Here is a 14985-nt window from a genome sequence, read left to right as displayed (position 1 = left end):
CGTATGAGATAATGGGTGGCAACTGCCCTAAGGGGGCTGGGCACAGAGTACATGCTTGCCATAAAGCAGTTTTCATTTCCAACTCTTTGCTCCAGAGTTGGTCTCCCTTCCAGATTAAAAAGGTTGCCGAACGGAGCTGAGTGACTTTTTCCCACCTCCCAACTGCCAGGGCTTAGGGCTTGTTCCTCCCTGGGGGTCTCAATGCAGAATAGCAGCCAGAGGCAGCACACGGGCAGCCCCCACGTGTGAACATGTCTGTCTTTGTTTGGGCCGTTGGAGGCTGATTGCTTTTTGCAGAAGCGGGAGCTTGGGAGGGCTACAAGCAGCACATCAAGCCTCCCCTTCCACAGGACAGTGAGGGCCTCTGCTAGTCCCCAAACACGGAAAATAAACCCTGCTGTGAACGAACACATTCCTTTCGTGCCAGACTCCAGCCTCGGCCAACAGGGCAATGTACTTTCAGAGCATCGTACAGACAGGAGGTTCACGTAGGAGCAGCTGATGGAAAGTCCTCGGTCCTTGACAGGGCTACAGGCTGGGAGACTGGAGGCACTCAGGTGCCAGGAACGGGAGATGTTAAATCATGGGTGGGGAACGGCAGCCACTGGGATTATTGCAAATGGTGAGAAAAGTGGAGGCAGGAGGAAGGGGGCTTTGGCCGCAGACTGCTTGTCCCATCCTCACCTGCTTTTGGCCTCACCTGCTTTTGAGCCCTTACCACTCAAGGGATGTTTGGCATCACCCCAAAAGGGAACAACATCCCCTGACTGCAAGTGTCTGGGCAGCCCTGGATTGTGTCTGTTCTACCCTAAACCCCATGCCTGAGAGCTCCCTCACCAGGAAGTTGCCAAGCCAGGAGGGTAAGTCAACTGTCCTTGAACTCCATGTTAGTTTTCTGTGTTTTAGCAGTATTTTTGGAGTTCATGGTCCTTATCTAATCTGTGTAGCTGAGTGAAAAATAGTTCAGCTGAGTTAAAATCTACAACAGGCTCAGTCGCTGTTCATCCCCCTGGGGCTGGCTTCCTGAGCTCTTTCTTCTGGAAAAGCTGTGGCAGTGACAGAAGGGAGCACATGTCAGCCAGCCCAAGTCCTGTCCTCAGGTGATAACGAGACCTCCTTCTGGGACTATGTTGCAAGAGTTCTGCATCTTGTTCCCTGGGGCCTCTTGGGAGGAAGATGAAGACTAGAAATGAAAGCAGAGAGGAAATGTCAAGAAGCCCATTTCTCAATTTCCTAATTTCTCATTAACCAAGTGGCCCAGTAGAAAGCAGTTGTGAGGACATTTGTATCTAATCCTCAGATTCTCAGGCTCCATAGATGGGCAGTTTTCAGAAATTAACCCAACCCACAGCCTGCTCATGTGTGCGTGTGCACATGTGTGTGTGCGTGTGTCCATGTGTGTGTTTTCAAATCTTTTATTACCCATCAGAGTACTTGCTGCTTTGTTTTCCAAAACCCAAACTCCTTTGGTTTGCTGTTTCCCTTTCCAGGATCTGAAACCTCTCTATGCTAACCGGTGCCACTACGTCCCCAAGACATCCCAGAAGGAAGCTGAGGAGGTGAGCTGGGTGAGGCTGTGTGCCTTACCTTTTGGGAAAGTCTTCTGTTCTGCCTGAAACCCCCTTTCTTTTACTCCTTTTCATGGGCCTAAGGCTTGCTGCTAGGTGTCTGGAGTTGATTTGTTCAGTGGGTCAGAGCACAAGTGCTAATGAGGCCATGGTCATAGGTTGGAGCCTCATGAGACCTAATCAGATTTACTTTGCTCTGTGGCCACAGGCTGCCCCTCTGACCCCAGCAGGCAGCCTCGCAGTATGTGGTTTCAATCCCAAGGGGGACAGATGAGCACAGAGGCCACAGGGCAGGCCCCTCCTCCAGCCCTGCAGATGATGGTTTCGTTGCCTGGACTCGGTGCCCAGCTGGAAGAAAAGCAGGAACCCCAGCAAAGCACTGGGCTTGGACTAGGGAGGCGGAGCCTGGGTCTCCCCGCACACCCCCCCCCCCCCCCCGCCCACAAGAGGAACAAGAGGAGTCAGGAAGCCACATGAGGGTAATTGAGAAACCTGGTCCACTTTAAGGCTCTGGGGAGGCCTGTACTGTCGGCCTGGCCCCTCTCATGATGACCCCAATAGGCCAGGCTGCGGAAGCATGACAATTTGTCTCTCTCGCCCCACACAGCTGTCTTTGCGTTCTGTGCCACCTCACACGCAACTACAGGCAGTGGGCAATGAGGTGAAGCATGGCTCTGGGTCATTTTCAGAAAGCAACTCAACCCACCGTCTGCACCCCAACCCAGAGACCCCTTGAATATGAAACTACCATTTGACATAAAATACAATGAGAATGGTGCCCCTGGAGTTCGGCAAAGTGATGGCCCTGCTCCCAAGGCACCAGGGCGGATACTTCTATTATGGCTCTGCCTGTCACCTGCCCCCCCCTTCCCCTCGATCGCAAATTTACTGTTTTTCTAATTATACTCGGGTCTGAAAGGAGGAGTAGAAAGGTGCGTGTGCCAACAGCTTATCAGAAAGATAGTGCCCGTTTGCTATGAATTGTCTATAACACAGTGAAACACATTCACAAGCACTTCATTGCATCCACATGGGGAAGAAAGTCTGGAAAAGTTCTTAAACGCAAAAGACAGGTAAATGGAAAAATCGATGGTCTCAATTGTTTGCAAACTTGAGATGTGTAAAATGTCATTGCTGTTCTCTTGATTTCGTGGTGATCGCTTTCTTGTGTTAACTTGGTGACTGTAAAAATATTAATAATGACTTCCATAGGTTCACTTGTAACCCTGGTCCCCCTAACCCTATTTTTCCTATAAAAGGTCATAAGTTCCTCAACCAAAAATTCTCCTTCCGCGAGGGTTATGAGGAACCTTACCCAGGCAGCTAGAGAGGTACTATCGTACTTCAGAGTGCATGTGACGGCCCCTCTGTCTTCCTCCCCCTCTGATTCCCCCCCCACCCCCTGAGTCCCCTCCCCCACCTGTCCTCCTGTCCTCCTTTCCTGCTGTCATTCGTTCTTCCGTCTGTCCTCCATCCATCCTTCTGCCTCTGCATCCCCGCCCTTCAGGGATGGGGCACCGAGGGCTGTGGCCGAGGCTGGACGGACCCCGGCTCCACGGTACCTCGTCTCAGGCACAAGTTCAGCCAGCCCAGGGCCTGGCCCCATCCCTCTCCCGCCTTGCTGTGTTCATCGGACAGCCATCCTTACCGTCCTCACCGTCTCCATCAGTCACGAACTCATATTTCCAGTCCCAGAGGGTCCTGCCTCCCATCCACTGCCAGCCCATCTCCTCACTGTTCTGTGCCCTCAGGTGAACTGCCCTCACCTCAGCCCTGGATTCTGCACGCCTCGCATCCGGGGCAACACCTGCTTCTGCTGTGACCTCTACAACTGTGGCAAGTACGTGCCGAGCACCCAGGCTCTGACCCCTCAGTGGGCACCGGGAGGGCGGAGCGCGAGGGCACACGGTAGGGATCAGAGAAATGCAAGACATTGGTCTGTCAACAGATTTCAGCTAATAAGCATGACATGCTTTCTCTGTGCCAGGCGCCGTGCTAAGTAAGTGCTTGGGGATATTGGATCTCCTTGACTTCATACCTCTGATGTACGTAGGGTTATCTCCATTTCACAGATGTTGAGAATGAGGCTCAGAGGAAACAGACACTTGGCCCAAGGTCACACGGAACTTGAAATGGTAGAGGTAGGGTCCAAACCCAGTTTGATCTAAGGCCAAGTTCAACAACACTCAACAAATAGTTGCTGAGCACTTCTTCTGGGCCTGGCCCTGTTCTGGACACTGCTGCCACCAGCAAACAAAATAAGTCTTTGGCCTCATGAAGCTTATATTTTATTAGGGAAAACAGTCGATAGCACATGAATATATAATACGCCAAGTGTTGATCAGAGGTCTGAGGAAAAAATGAGCCAGGACTTGTAGATAGATAGTGACAAGGTGAGGAATGTGCACGCTATGTGAGACAGTAGCCAGGGAAGGTCTGTTTGAGGAGGTAACATTTGTGCAGAGACCTGAACGAAGCCAGAAGGCAACCCAAGTAGATACCTGGGGAAAGAGTGTTTCAAGCAGTGGGAAGAGCAAGTACAAAGGCCCTGAGGCAGGAGCAGGGTTGGTGCTGGGCATGTCAAAACCACTTTGGCTCTCTGCCTTCTAATTGCAAAAACATCACTTATTCTTTCTTTTAAAACATATTTAGGTGGTAGGAATATAGAGTCTACCGCTGAGGAGCTCACAGACTAGTAGGCAAGACAGACATGTGAATAATTGATTACATATGACAGAGAGTGAGAAGTACAGTGGGGATCAATGGATATACTGGGCACCCCGGCGACCCAAGTGACTGAAGGTCAGAGTTGCTGGGGGAACAGTGTCAAGGAGGAAGTGATGTGGGAGGTGAAATTTAAAGGGTAAATAGGAAAAAAATAAAAAATAAAAATAAATAAAGGGTAAATAGGGATTTAGGAAACAAACCAAAAGGGAGGTAGAGGTGGGAAGGGTATTCCCAGCAGTTGTGAGGTGGAGGCAGTTCTACAGGGGGTAGGAGGCGAGGGCTGAGCTGTAGTCAGAGGCCAGATCATGGCAGGCTCACAGGCCACAGGAATGACTTTGTACTTGACCCTGTAAGCAATTTGGATTTGACCCCATAAGCCACTGAATTGTATAGCATGGAAGATGAGGGCACTGAGAGCCTGGAGAAGGAACGGGGAAGAGAGGAAGTTGTTGGCAGAGTGGGCCTGGATGGAACTCGATCCAGAGGGGTCCTCACTCCCACCCCTTACTCTTGGTATTGGGGGGCCCTTTCTCTGGTTTGAGGATCAAGATCCACCAGACTGGAGGCAGGGAGGAGAGGTGGGGGGACTCTCACCAGCCCTTTACCTTCTTCCCTAGCACCAGCCTCATTTCGTTAAAAGGTTTGGCGGCGGTGGAAGAGAAACTTAAAGCCTCAAATGAGGTTTGGGGATGATCTGGGAGGTTCAATTATTCATGTTGTAATAATAACTAACACTTGTAAAGGACTTCCCTCCTTAGCAGCGGTGATGGAGAGCTGGCTATAATTGTACTTCCTGAGCTCATCCTTCCAAAAATGATCAAAGGAATGTAAAATAGGTCCTAGGGGAATTGGGGTTATTTTGCTATCTTTGCTTTTGCCTCCCCTTCCCCTGCCTTCCCTGCCGCTGTCCTTCTCCATCCTTCCCCCCACTCCGCCCTCCCTCACCCGCTCACTGCTCTCCCCGCCCCCTCCTCTGGCCTGCTCTCCCTCTTTTCCCACATCCTGGCCTGCTGGGGAGGGGGGGTCTGGGAGCTGGCCAGCACCAGCCTGGCCTGAGATGGAGAAGAGGGGAGGCCCGCGCCGGGAGGGCTGCGAAGTGATTCCTTGCAGACACACCTTTCTCTCTGCAATTTGGTGTGTTTCTGGAAGAGGTTTGAATACAGTAATTCTACTTTAAATTCCATTTAGCCGAGTCCTTAGGTGAATTTCTTTTCCCAAAGTGGAGTCTCGAGCCCAGCTTATCTTCCTGTCAATCTGAACTTGATCTTAACTGACTTTCTTACTTTCTTCAAGCAAGTTAGACCAGTATGGTCTTCAAAGCTCTAAAGGTGGGGATCCCTGGGTGGCGCAGCGGTTTGGCGCCTGCCTTTGGCCCAGGGCGCGATCCTGGAGACCCAGGATCGAATCCCACATCAGGCTCCCGGTGCATGGAGTCTGCTTCTCCCTCTGCCTATGTCTCTGCCTCTCTCTCTCTCTCTGTGACTATCATAAATAAATAAAAATTAAAAAAAAAAAAACAAAGCTCTAAAGGAATTGTATGAGGAGCGGTGCTAAACTCTGGGCTCCCTAGAGGCAGGGAACATGACTCTGTCTTATCCACAGCCCCAGGCCCAGGCACAGGACCGGGCATGGGGAAAGACCTAATGAAACAGGAGCTATATTTGTTGGCAAGTCCCAAGAGGAAGGACGCCCTTTTTACCACGAAGATAAAATCTTGCACTAGGCAACTAAGAGGGGTCACAGGGACATTGTCCCTAAAGATCTTTCAAGCGCGGCAATGGTTTTCACCTACCTGATGCCCCGAGACCAGCCCCGGGGATCAGTTGAGGCCCTGCCTGTAGTGCTAAGTTCCCGAAGGCAAAGCCACTGGGAAAGAGTCACTGAACTTTCCATCAGGGAACAGCCCCACTGGGGGTCCTAAACCAAGGCCCTGTGACTAAGAGGCAATAATCCTACAATAGAGGGAAAAGCTTTCCCTTGACCCGAGGCTTTTTCCAGCCAGCACCAAAGAGACCTGAACTCCAGGCCTAAATATAGCTAGCAACAAGCACTCTGACAGATGCGGGGACTTTAATTTTGCCGAGCGTGTATTTGTTTTCCTCACACGAAACCTATTTTTAATCAATTGCCAGCTCCTCCAGTCCATTTCCTGGAAAGGAGGCCAAGAGAAAAAAAAGTGGGAAGAAAAACATCAGGCAGTCATTTGTACAGTGCTATGGAAACAGAGTTCCTACTGTCCCCTCAAACCCACAAACTTTCTTTGACGTCAAGGCAGTGAGGTTTTAATACCAAACATAGATTCTTCCATTTACCCTTGTGCAGGACGGTGGCTTTCTCTAGGACACAGCTCCTCGGCAACTGCCTCTCAGAGTACTTCACTCAGCTCTGGAGAGGTCAAGTCAATATCCCCGGCTTCCGGTGGGTCTCCTCAAGGAAATGGAAGGATATGGGGTGGTTTGCGGACTGCTTCAACTGGTAGAAGGTAGCTTACTTTCAGTCATTCTTCCCTTCAACAAACTTTTATGGAGCTCCAAAAATGTGTGCCAGGGACTGTTCGAGAAGAACAGGTATGGAGAAAGCATAATCGTACCTTTAAGGAACTCATTTTACTGGGGGGGAGGGGTGTGTGGGAAGGATAGCTTAGACCCATACACAGATTCCCATGGTTCAGGCCCCTATGGGGGATGAGCAGGACGATGACCTTGTGCCTTATCCAAGATCTGTCGCCTCCTGCTTTGTTAAATGGGGACTGAAACACAGAGAGGGTATCCGTTTCTCCAGGCAAACCCAGCAAGTTGAGAGAGAGTGAAAGCCCATATTGGGTAATCAATCTCATGATCAATGCCACAATCCGCCTTTGAACTCAGTTACCCATTCACCAGGTACTTATTGATGACTTATAATGTTTCTACTACTGTGCTAGGCAGTGAGAGAGACACAAAAGAAATGTAAGAGATGACCCTCACCCTCAAGAGGTTACAGTTGAGGCCAGACGTTATGTCCACCTTGCTTATAGCCTCAGCCCCCAGAATGGTACTCAGCACTGAGTGGGCTCTCGCTAAACATCGGGTTAAATGACTGAGTGATTGACAGCTGCGAAGGGCCAAACTAAGAGGAATAGACTGTCTGAGGCTGTGGGAGCCCCGGGAAAAAGCCAATGAATGGGCACTGGATTCCTTGAAGAAGACACTAGAGGGATGGGTACGGAAGCTTCGAGCAGCAGGAGAGGTTTAGGAGAGGCAGAGAACAAAAGGCAGAGCCTTCCATGCAGGGAGAGAAATCTGAGCCTGTGGAAGAAGTACCCAGCATGGCCAGTTTTGGGGTTTCTGATGATTCCAGCCTAGCTGGAACGTGGATACCATTTTGGAGTTGGATTATGGCAGACTGAGGAAATTCCGGACCCCTTTTCCGGAAGGTAATGGAGCCATAGAAGGATTTTGAATAAATGGATAATTTAGTTTTAAAAATGTTTGAGGAAACTTAGGTGGGCAGTGGTGGGGTCTGGTAGGAGGGCCTTGCAGTCATGCAGACGGAACCAAGTGGAATTGTGAATCTCAAACAGAAACACACCGCATTACTCTGCTAAACCCTGAACCAGATCTAAGTACCAATGTTCTTTTGCTTCATGGTTAAGTAAAAAAAAAAAAAAAAAGATATATATATATATATATATATATATATATATATATATATATATTCTACTGAATATAGCTGCTGAACCTGCTCAAACTAGAACCGAACATATCGTATCTAAAATTGTTGAATATTTTTAAACAAACCACTAACCTATCATGGTGGTGTGTGGTCTGTGCCTTTAAAGTGTCAACGCTTCAAGAACAAGATTTAAAGGTTCATTGCCAGAGGCTGGCTCTTAGAAGGGGAAAAAAAATAGCTACATGTTATGCTGGGGGGCTCTTACTCTGTGGTGGAATGCTGCTTTCATGCATTCTCTTATTAAATCCCCCAGGCTTGGAGAAGTTAAGAAAGTTGCTCGGGGTCAGATAACAAATAAGTGACTCGGCTGGGATCCAAATGCAGTCCGACTCAAAAGTCGGCTGTGCTCTACTGCCTGTCCGTGGGTACTCCCAGCCTGCCCTCAGTGTGTTGGGAAGTAAACAAAGATAATTTGGGGGAAGTCAGAAGCTGACTCTCCAGCCTCTCCTGCGCCCCTACAACCCCATACCCACTCTTACCCATGGGGCCTGCCTTTGGACAGTCCTGTCTGTGCCACTTCGTGGCAGTAAGCTATCTTCCATTTCACTGCATAAATCTCTTTATTAATAAGTGATACTCTTGAGAGTGGTTATTACATGTGACTCCCCTCTTATAAGAACACTGGCAGTGAAAAAGGACAAAAAAAATTAAAGGTTAACGTCCAAAGTGAATCGAGGAGGGATTGTTCACACAGGAAAAGACTTTTAAACCTCAGAGATTTTAATGCCTTAACATCCCAATAAACACGGGATATGTTCATATTTTATATCAGAAACAAGAATTTTTGAAAAGGAAACAAATTTTTTAAAATTCTTGAAAAGGAGAATGAAATATGTCTTCTTTTTAAATCCCTCTTTAATGGATCATTTCTCCATCTAGTATCTGATATCCTGGGTGCTATGGAGTCGATGTTATTTTCTACTAAGTTCAGTGAAGAATAAAAGATATGTGCAAGTAATATGAAAAAAAAAGTAGCATGCAATATAAATCTGATTTGTTTGATCATAATTGATAATGATAGGGAACAGAATTCAACAATGATTTATGTCAGTGGCTCTCAGTTTTGATTTAGAGAGGCAGCAAAGTGTCATGGTTAAGTATAAACTCATAGAGGGTCTGAGTTCAGATCTCACCTCTGCTACTTAATGAATTTCTTTCTTTTCCTTTTTTTTAAAATTTAAATTCAATTAGCCATCATATATACTTAATTAGTTTCTTTCTCTGCCTTGATTTTCTCATCTGGATGTAACAGGAATAAAAATAGCCCCTACCATATAGGGTTATTATAAAGATTAAGTGAGTTGGAGTTTGCAAACTGCTTAAGATAGTACCAGGTAATAGTAAGTACTGTAGCACTTTTTGCTATTATAACTGTATTAGTTTTCAAAATTGTAGATTTGATTGACATCTATGATGATAGATATACATATTCTTAGTTAATATTATCAAAAAGAAAACATTTTCCCTGTCACGAGTAATGATTACTTTGGACTTATTGTTTGTTGATGTATGCAGAAAGCCACTGGGCAGTAAGCTTTCTGTGTATCCCTCCTGCTTATGGGTGGTCTGCAGCTATGCCCTTGAAATACTGAAATCCAGTTCAAATTCTGCTGAATTAAGACACTTTTAAAATTTCACTATGGAAGCTTACTATTTAAAACAGTGGGTTTGGGGGCACCTGGGTGGCTCAGTAGTTGAGCATCTGCCTTTGGCTCAGGTTGTGGTCCCCCGGCCGGGATGGAGTCCTACATCAGGCTCCCCGCTGGGAGCCTGCTTCTCTCTCTGCCTTTGTGTCTGCCTCTCTCTCATGGAAAATAAATAAAATCTCAAATAAAAATAAAAAATTAAAATAAAACAAAACTGGGTTTCAGGGTGCCTGGCTGGCCCAGTCAGGTAGAGTATGTGACTCTTGATCTCAAGGTCAAGAGTCGGAGCCCCAAGTTGGAGGCAGAGTTTACTTAAAAAATAATAAATAAATGAATAGAACAGTGGGTTTCAAATATCAGTGAACTTGTTAACAGTTTCCCATGTCTCACCCTCAGAGATTTTGCCAGATTCTGTGGGACTGGGGCTGGGCCTGGGAATCTGCATGTTTAAGCATCTCTTTCTCAAAGACCTATGCACACACACACAAGGCACTGACACACACCGGCAGGCACACATGCACACAAACACAGATGGTTCTGACGCAGTCTGTCCCATAACCACACTGATTGCAATTCCTCAGAAAAACATTGAAAGCACTGATTTTAAAGAATCCTAAGATAAAATCATCTGTGAGGTTTAAAAGTCTTTTCTTGTGTGAACAATCCCTCCTTGATTCTCTTTGGAGGTTAACCCCTAATTTTTTTTTGTCCTTTTTCACTGCCAGTGTTCTTATAAGAGGGGAGTCACATGTAATAACCATCCGGTGCCAAGGTGTTTGGTCGTGACTTTAATTTTAAGGACCACAGTGTTGGAGATTCATTAGCGATTCCAGTGGCCAAGTTGTAAACTAGTTTGCAACATCCAAGAAGACAGGAACTTTCATTTAATCAGTTCAACAGGTGTTTATGTAGCACCAGCTAGGAGTCAGGGACAGCAGTGAACAAAACAAACTGAGTCCCTGCCGTAGAGCTTACATTCAAGTCTGAGGGACAGACAGTAACGAATAAGTGCTAGAGAGCGATTCAAGGAGAACGATGTATTAGTCAGCTTGGGCTGCCATGATAAAATACCATAGACTGGGTGGTTTCAACAACTGGACATTCATTTTCTCCTAGTACCGGAGGCTGGAAGTCTGAAATCAGGGTGCCAGGGTGGCTGGGTTCTGGGGAGGGCTCTCTTCCTGGCTTGCAGACCGCCACCTTCTCCCTGTGTCCTCACCTGGCCTTTCCTCAGTGCGTGCAGATGGAGCGAGATCTCTCTCTTCCTCTTTCTATAAAGCCATCAATCCTATCGGATTAGGGCTCTGCCCTTCTAACCTCATTTAACCTTAATTAGCTCCTAAAAGTCCTGTGTCAGAATGCAATCATGTTGGGAGTTAGGGCTTCAATTTATGAATTTTAGAGGGGGATGCAATTCAGTCCATAGAAAGTAATATGGTAGACGGTGGCCGGCCAGGTGGGGTGGGGGTGAGGGTGTCTTTGGACAGAGTAGCCAGGGTCGGCCTCTCCAAATAGGTGAGATTCGGGTTTTATGCAGTAGCTTGGCTTTAGTTCTTTACTGGGATGTTGTGTTTTGTTTCTTTGTTTGTTGCTGTTTTGTTTTGAAAGAGGAAATGCTGGAAATCTTTGAAGCCTGAATTCAGAGCCCAGCTTTACCACTTATGACCTGGGCAGGTTCCTAAGCACTTTGTGCTTCAGTTTCTTCATCTGGCAAATGGGAATGGTGATAGTACCTACCTCATAGAATATCGTAAGGATTTGTGGTGCTGTCCAATAGAACTTTTGGCAATGATGAGAATGTAATCTGCTCTGTCCAGCGCAGTAGCCAGCCACTGGGGTGGCTCTTGAGCACCTGAAGTGTGGATGGTGAGCCTGAAGAACTGAATTTTTTGTTTTACTTCATTGTAATTAAACAGTCACATGACTAGTAGCTATCATATTCGACAGCACAGATTTCATGAATTCACATATGTAAAATGCTTAGTTAGCACCGTGCCTGGCATGGAGCAAGTGTCAATATATGCTATCTAGTAGTAAGGACTAAAGCACTTTTTACTATTATACAGGTATTATTTTTCAAAAATCGTAGATTTGATCTACATCTATGATCATAGATGGATAGGTATACATATTCTGTTAGTGATGGTGTCAAGTGTTTCTCTGGTAGGTAGGAGGTGGTTTTTTAAATTTATTTTTTGGGTAAACAGCAATCACACTTTGATTTAGTATAGTGCCTTGCTCCCTCAGTGTATTCATGGCTATGGTGTCCCTTACCATAGCTCCCCGCCTGCTCACCTGTCTTTTCGCTGAGCTGCAAGGTAGCCAAAGCCCTAGGGGGACAGCCTGCTCCCTGGGGACTGACTGGTGTGTGCTTCTCCCTGTCCAGCCGCGTGGAGATCACCGGGGGGTACTACGAATACATTGACGTCAGCAGCTGCCAGGACATCATTCACCTCTACCACCTGCTCTGGTCTGCCACCATCCTCAACATCGTCGGTCTGTTCCTGGGCATCATCACTGCCGCTGTCCTTGGAGGCTTTAAGGACATGGTAAGGAAGGAAGTGCCTTCCCATTCCAGAGGCCCCTGTCAGGGGCCAGGGTAGAGGCTGGGAGGTTGGAGGCAATGGGGACCCATGTTTTCCAGGGAGGAATCAGAAGCAATTGCTTTAAGAATGTAGCTGCCTTCATACATCTCAAGTTGAAGGAGCCAGGCAGTGTCATCAGTGCGCAAAACTTTGTTAACATGAGTTGCGTGTGTTCTTGAGGCACATTCTGCAGGTAGGGATGAGGAGCTGGTGTCCTCAATTCTCCCGTTCATGCTAGTTATGTAAACATAGCCTTTCATGCACCCCCGCCCCCACCCCCCACACAAACACACACTTTTAGTAGAAACCTTTCTGGATAGTTTTTCCCTTGACAGATTTGGGAGAGATGGAAGGAAAGAGGTTTTGTTTGTTTGTTTGTTTTGTTTTAGCTCAGGTAAGGGTAATGCTAGTTTCCCCCTCCCCAGGAATTTCATCCTGGAGTTTCTCCAGAAAGACCATCTGAGCTCTTCTCTTTCTCCATGTGACGGGCCAGCCCTGGGCTAAGCTGCTTGTGGGGTTTTGTCCTCAACCTTGGCCTCCCTGAGTTCCCTATCCACCCTCTCCACTCCTTGCCATATTTGTGTGCACGCATGCATGCACAAAAGCACCGGGGACTCAGCACCCAGTAAGTGCTCTATAATAGTGGGCTTCTTCCTTCCTTTGCTTTTAAAGCATTTCTAAGCATTTATTTGCTTATTTTTTTAAATTTATTTATGATAGTCACACAGAGACAGAGAGAGAGAGAGAGAGAGAGAGAGAGAGAGAGAGAGGCAGAGACACAGGCAGAGGGAGAAGCAGGCTCCATGCACCGGGAGCCCGACGTGGGATTCGATCCCGGGTCTCCAGGATCGCGCCCTGGGCCAAAGGCAGGCGCCAAACCGCTGCGCCACCCAGAGATCCCGCTTATTTTTTTTTTTTAAAGATTTTGTTTGTTTGGGAAGTATTTGCTTATTTAACAAAAACCTTGATCTCTAATTGTGGAGATAATAGCCTTAGAGCTATGGTTGTCAGCCTGGCTTCCTATTAGAATAGAATCACCTGAGGATCTTAAAAAGCCCAGCTGCCTGGACCCCTCCTCCAGAGATTCTAATTTAATTGTTCTAAATTGAAACCCGGGCATCAATAGTTTTAAAAGTTCCCGGGGCGGTTCTGCTCTGCAGCCAGGATTGAGTACCTCGGCTTTAGGGAAGCGACCCACATGTGTTTAGGGAATTATTTTGTGCCTAAAAGGGGTTTTCCTTTGACCTCAGAAACAAGGCAGGTAGCCCCTAAGCCCCAGGCTGCTTCTGTCCCATTTTTGGGTCCCTGAGGAACAGGAACCTGAGAAGCAGTTTGTAATTTGACCTCGGACTGTCAAAAGGCTAAGCAATGGTAAGTGAAAGGTGGGGTAAAACAAGGAAAAAGAAAACACTCAACACAGCAGGAGCAGGTGGAGAGGAAGTCACTGAGTGTTCCTGCCGGTGACTCCAAGTCAAGAGATTTCCTTCCCTGCTCCCGGCCAGTCTGTCTTTTTTCTCTTCCTCTCATACATGCTTTTTAAAAAAACTTTATTTATTTATTTATTTATTTATTTATTTATTTATTTATTTATTTATTTATTTATTTATTTAAGAGAGAGAGAGAGTAAGAGCGGATGGGAGGTGGGTGCAGAGGGAGCAGGAGAGATAGAATCTCAAGCAGGCTGCATGCCCAGTGCAGAGCCCCACGTGGGGCTCGATCTCACGACCCTGAGATCACAACCTGAGCTGAAACCCAGAGTCAGTCAGCCCACTGAGCCACCCGACACCCCTCATATGCACATTTCTTTTTTAATTTTTAAAAGATTTTATTTATATATTCATGACAGACACAGAGAGAGAGAGAGGCAGAGACACAGGCAAAGGGAGAAGCAGGCTCCACGCAGGGAGCCTGACATGGAACTCCAACCTGGGACTCCAGGATCCCACCCTGGGCTGAAGGTGGCGCTAAACCGCTGGGCCCATATGCACATTTCTCATTCCCGCGCCTCTCCCGGAACTGAACCAGGGCAAGCCGATGCATTCATGAGTGGGGGGCACACCAGCATCAGTAGGACCATTGGAGGGAGGAGGCCCTGTAGGTTTGGGCCTGAGGGAGCTTAGGGGTGAGGAGGCTTCAGAAAAGCTGTTTCTGGGTTGAACAAAGAATGCCCTGTGTTCTTGGAGACTTTCCCCAGGGGACAGGTGAAAGCCGAGGCACTGCATAGAATGTGAGCCACTTTGGCTGGAAGAGAAGCTCTGGGGTTGGTGAGTTGAGGACATGGGACATCGGGATGGGTGTTAAGGGTTCTCTGGAACATTCCTAGTGCTTTCAGACCTCCGTGGCCAAGCTAGCCTGAGGCAGAAATGTAGTGGGCAGTGACTACTCGGTAGCCTGAATTCCTGCAAGGAATTCCTGCAAGGAATCTGTTGACCCTTGATGTACAGGTTTATTTCTGGGCTCTTCACTGTGACTTTTGATCTTTGGTGGGGAGGGGGTTTGTTGAGGGTCTGTCTTGAGAGGTAGCAGTGATGGCACTTTATACAAAGGGCTTTTGCACAATTACTTTCTTTTTTTTAGGATTTTATTTATTCATGAGAGACACACAGAGAGAGGCAGAGACATAGGCAGAGGGACAAGCAGGCTCCTCACAGGGAACCTGGGCGGGACTCGATCCCAGGACCCCGGGATCATGACCTGAGCCAAAGGCAGACGCTCAACCACTGAGCCACCCAGGCGCTCCACACA

The 14985-nt window shown here is 47.5% G+C and overlaps 1 protein-coding gene across 2 annotated transcripts in view; it reads left to right on the top strand.

The window, feature by feature from the left end:
• Positions 1–14985, top strand: part of TMEM255A (transmembrane protein 255A) — a 52086-nt gene that overhangs the window by 22599 nt on the left and 14502 nt on the right. The window contains exons 5-8 of one of the 2 annotated variants that reach the window (XM_038588207.1): positions 1491–1559; positions 2828–2899; positions 3320–3408; positions 12042–12204. In XM_038588207.1, the coding sequence (XP_038444135.1) occupies positions 1491–1559; positions 2828–2899; positions 3320–3408; positions 12042–12204 (393 nt within the window). The remainder of the gene's footprint in view (positions 1–1490; positions 1560–2827; positions 2900–3319; positions 3409–12041; positions 12205–14985) is intronic. The other variant, XM_038588208.1, reaches the window with a different exon arrangement.

The sequence above is a fragment of the Canis lupus genome, chromosome X (assembly GCF_011100685.1).
Source record: "Canis lupus familiaris isolate Mischka breed German Shepherd chromosome X, alternate assembly UU_Cfam_GSD_1.0, whole genome shotgun sequence".
Lineage (NCBI taxonomy): Eukaryota > Metazoa > Chordata > Mammalia > Carnivora > Canidae > Canis > Canis lupus.
This window is presented reverse-complemented; position numbering and strand designations above follow the sequence as displayed.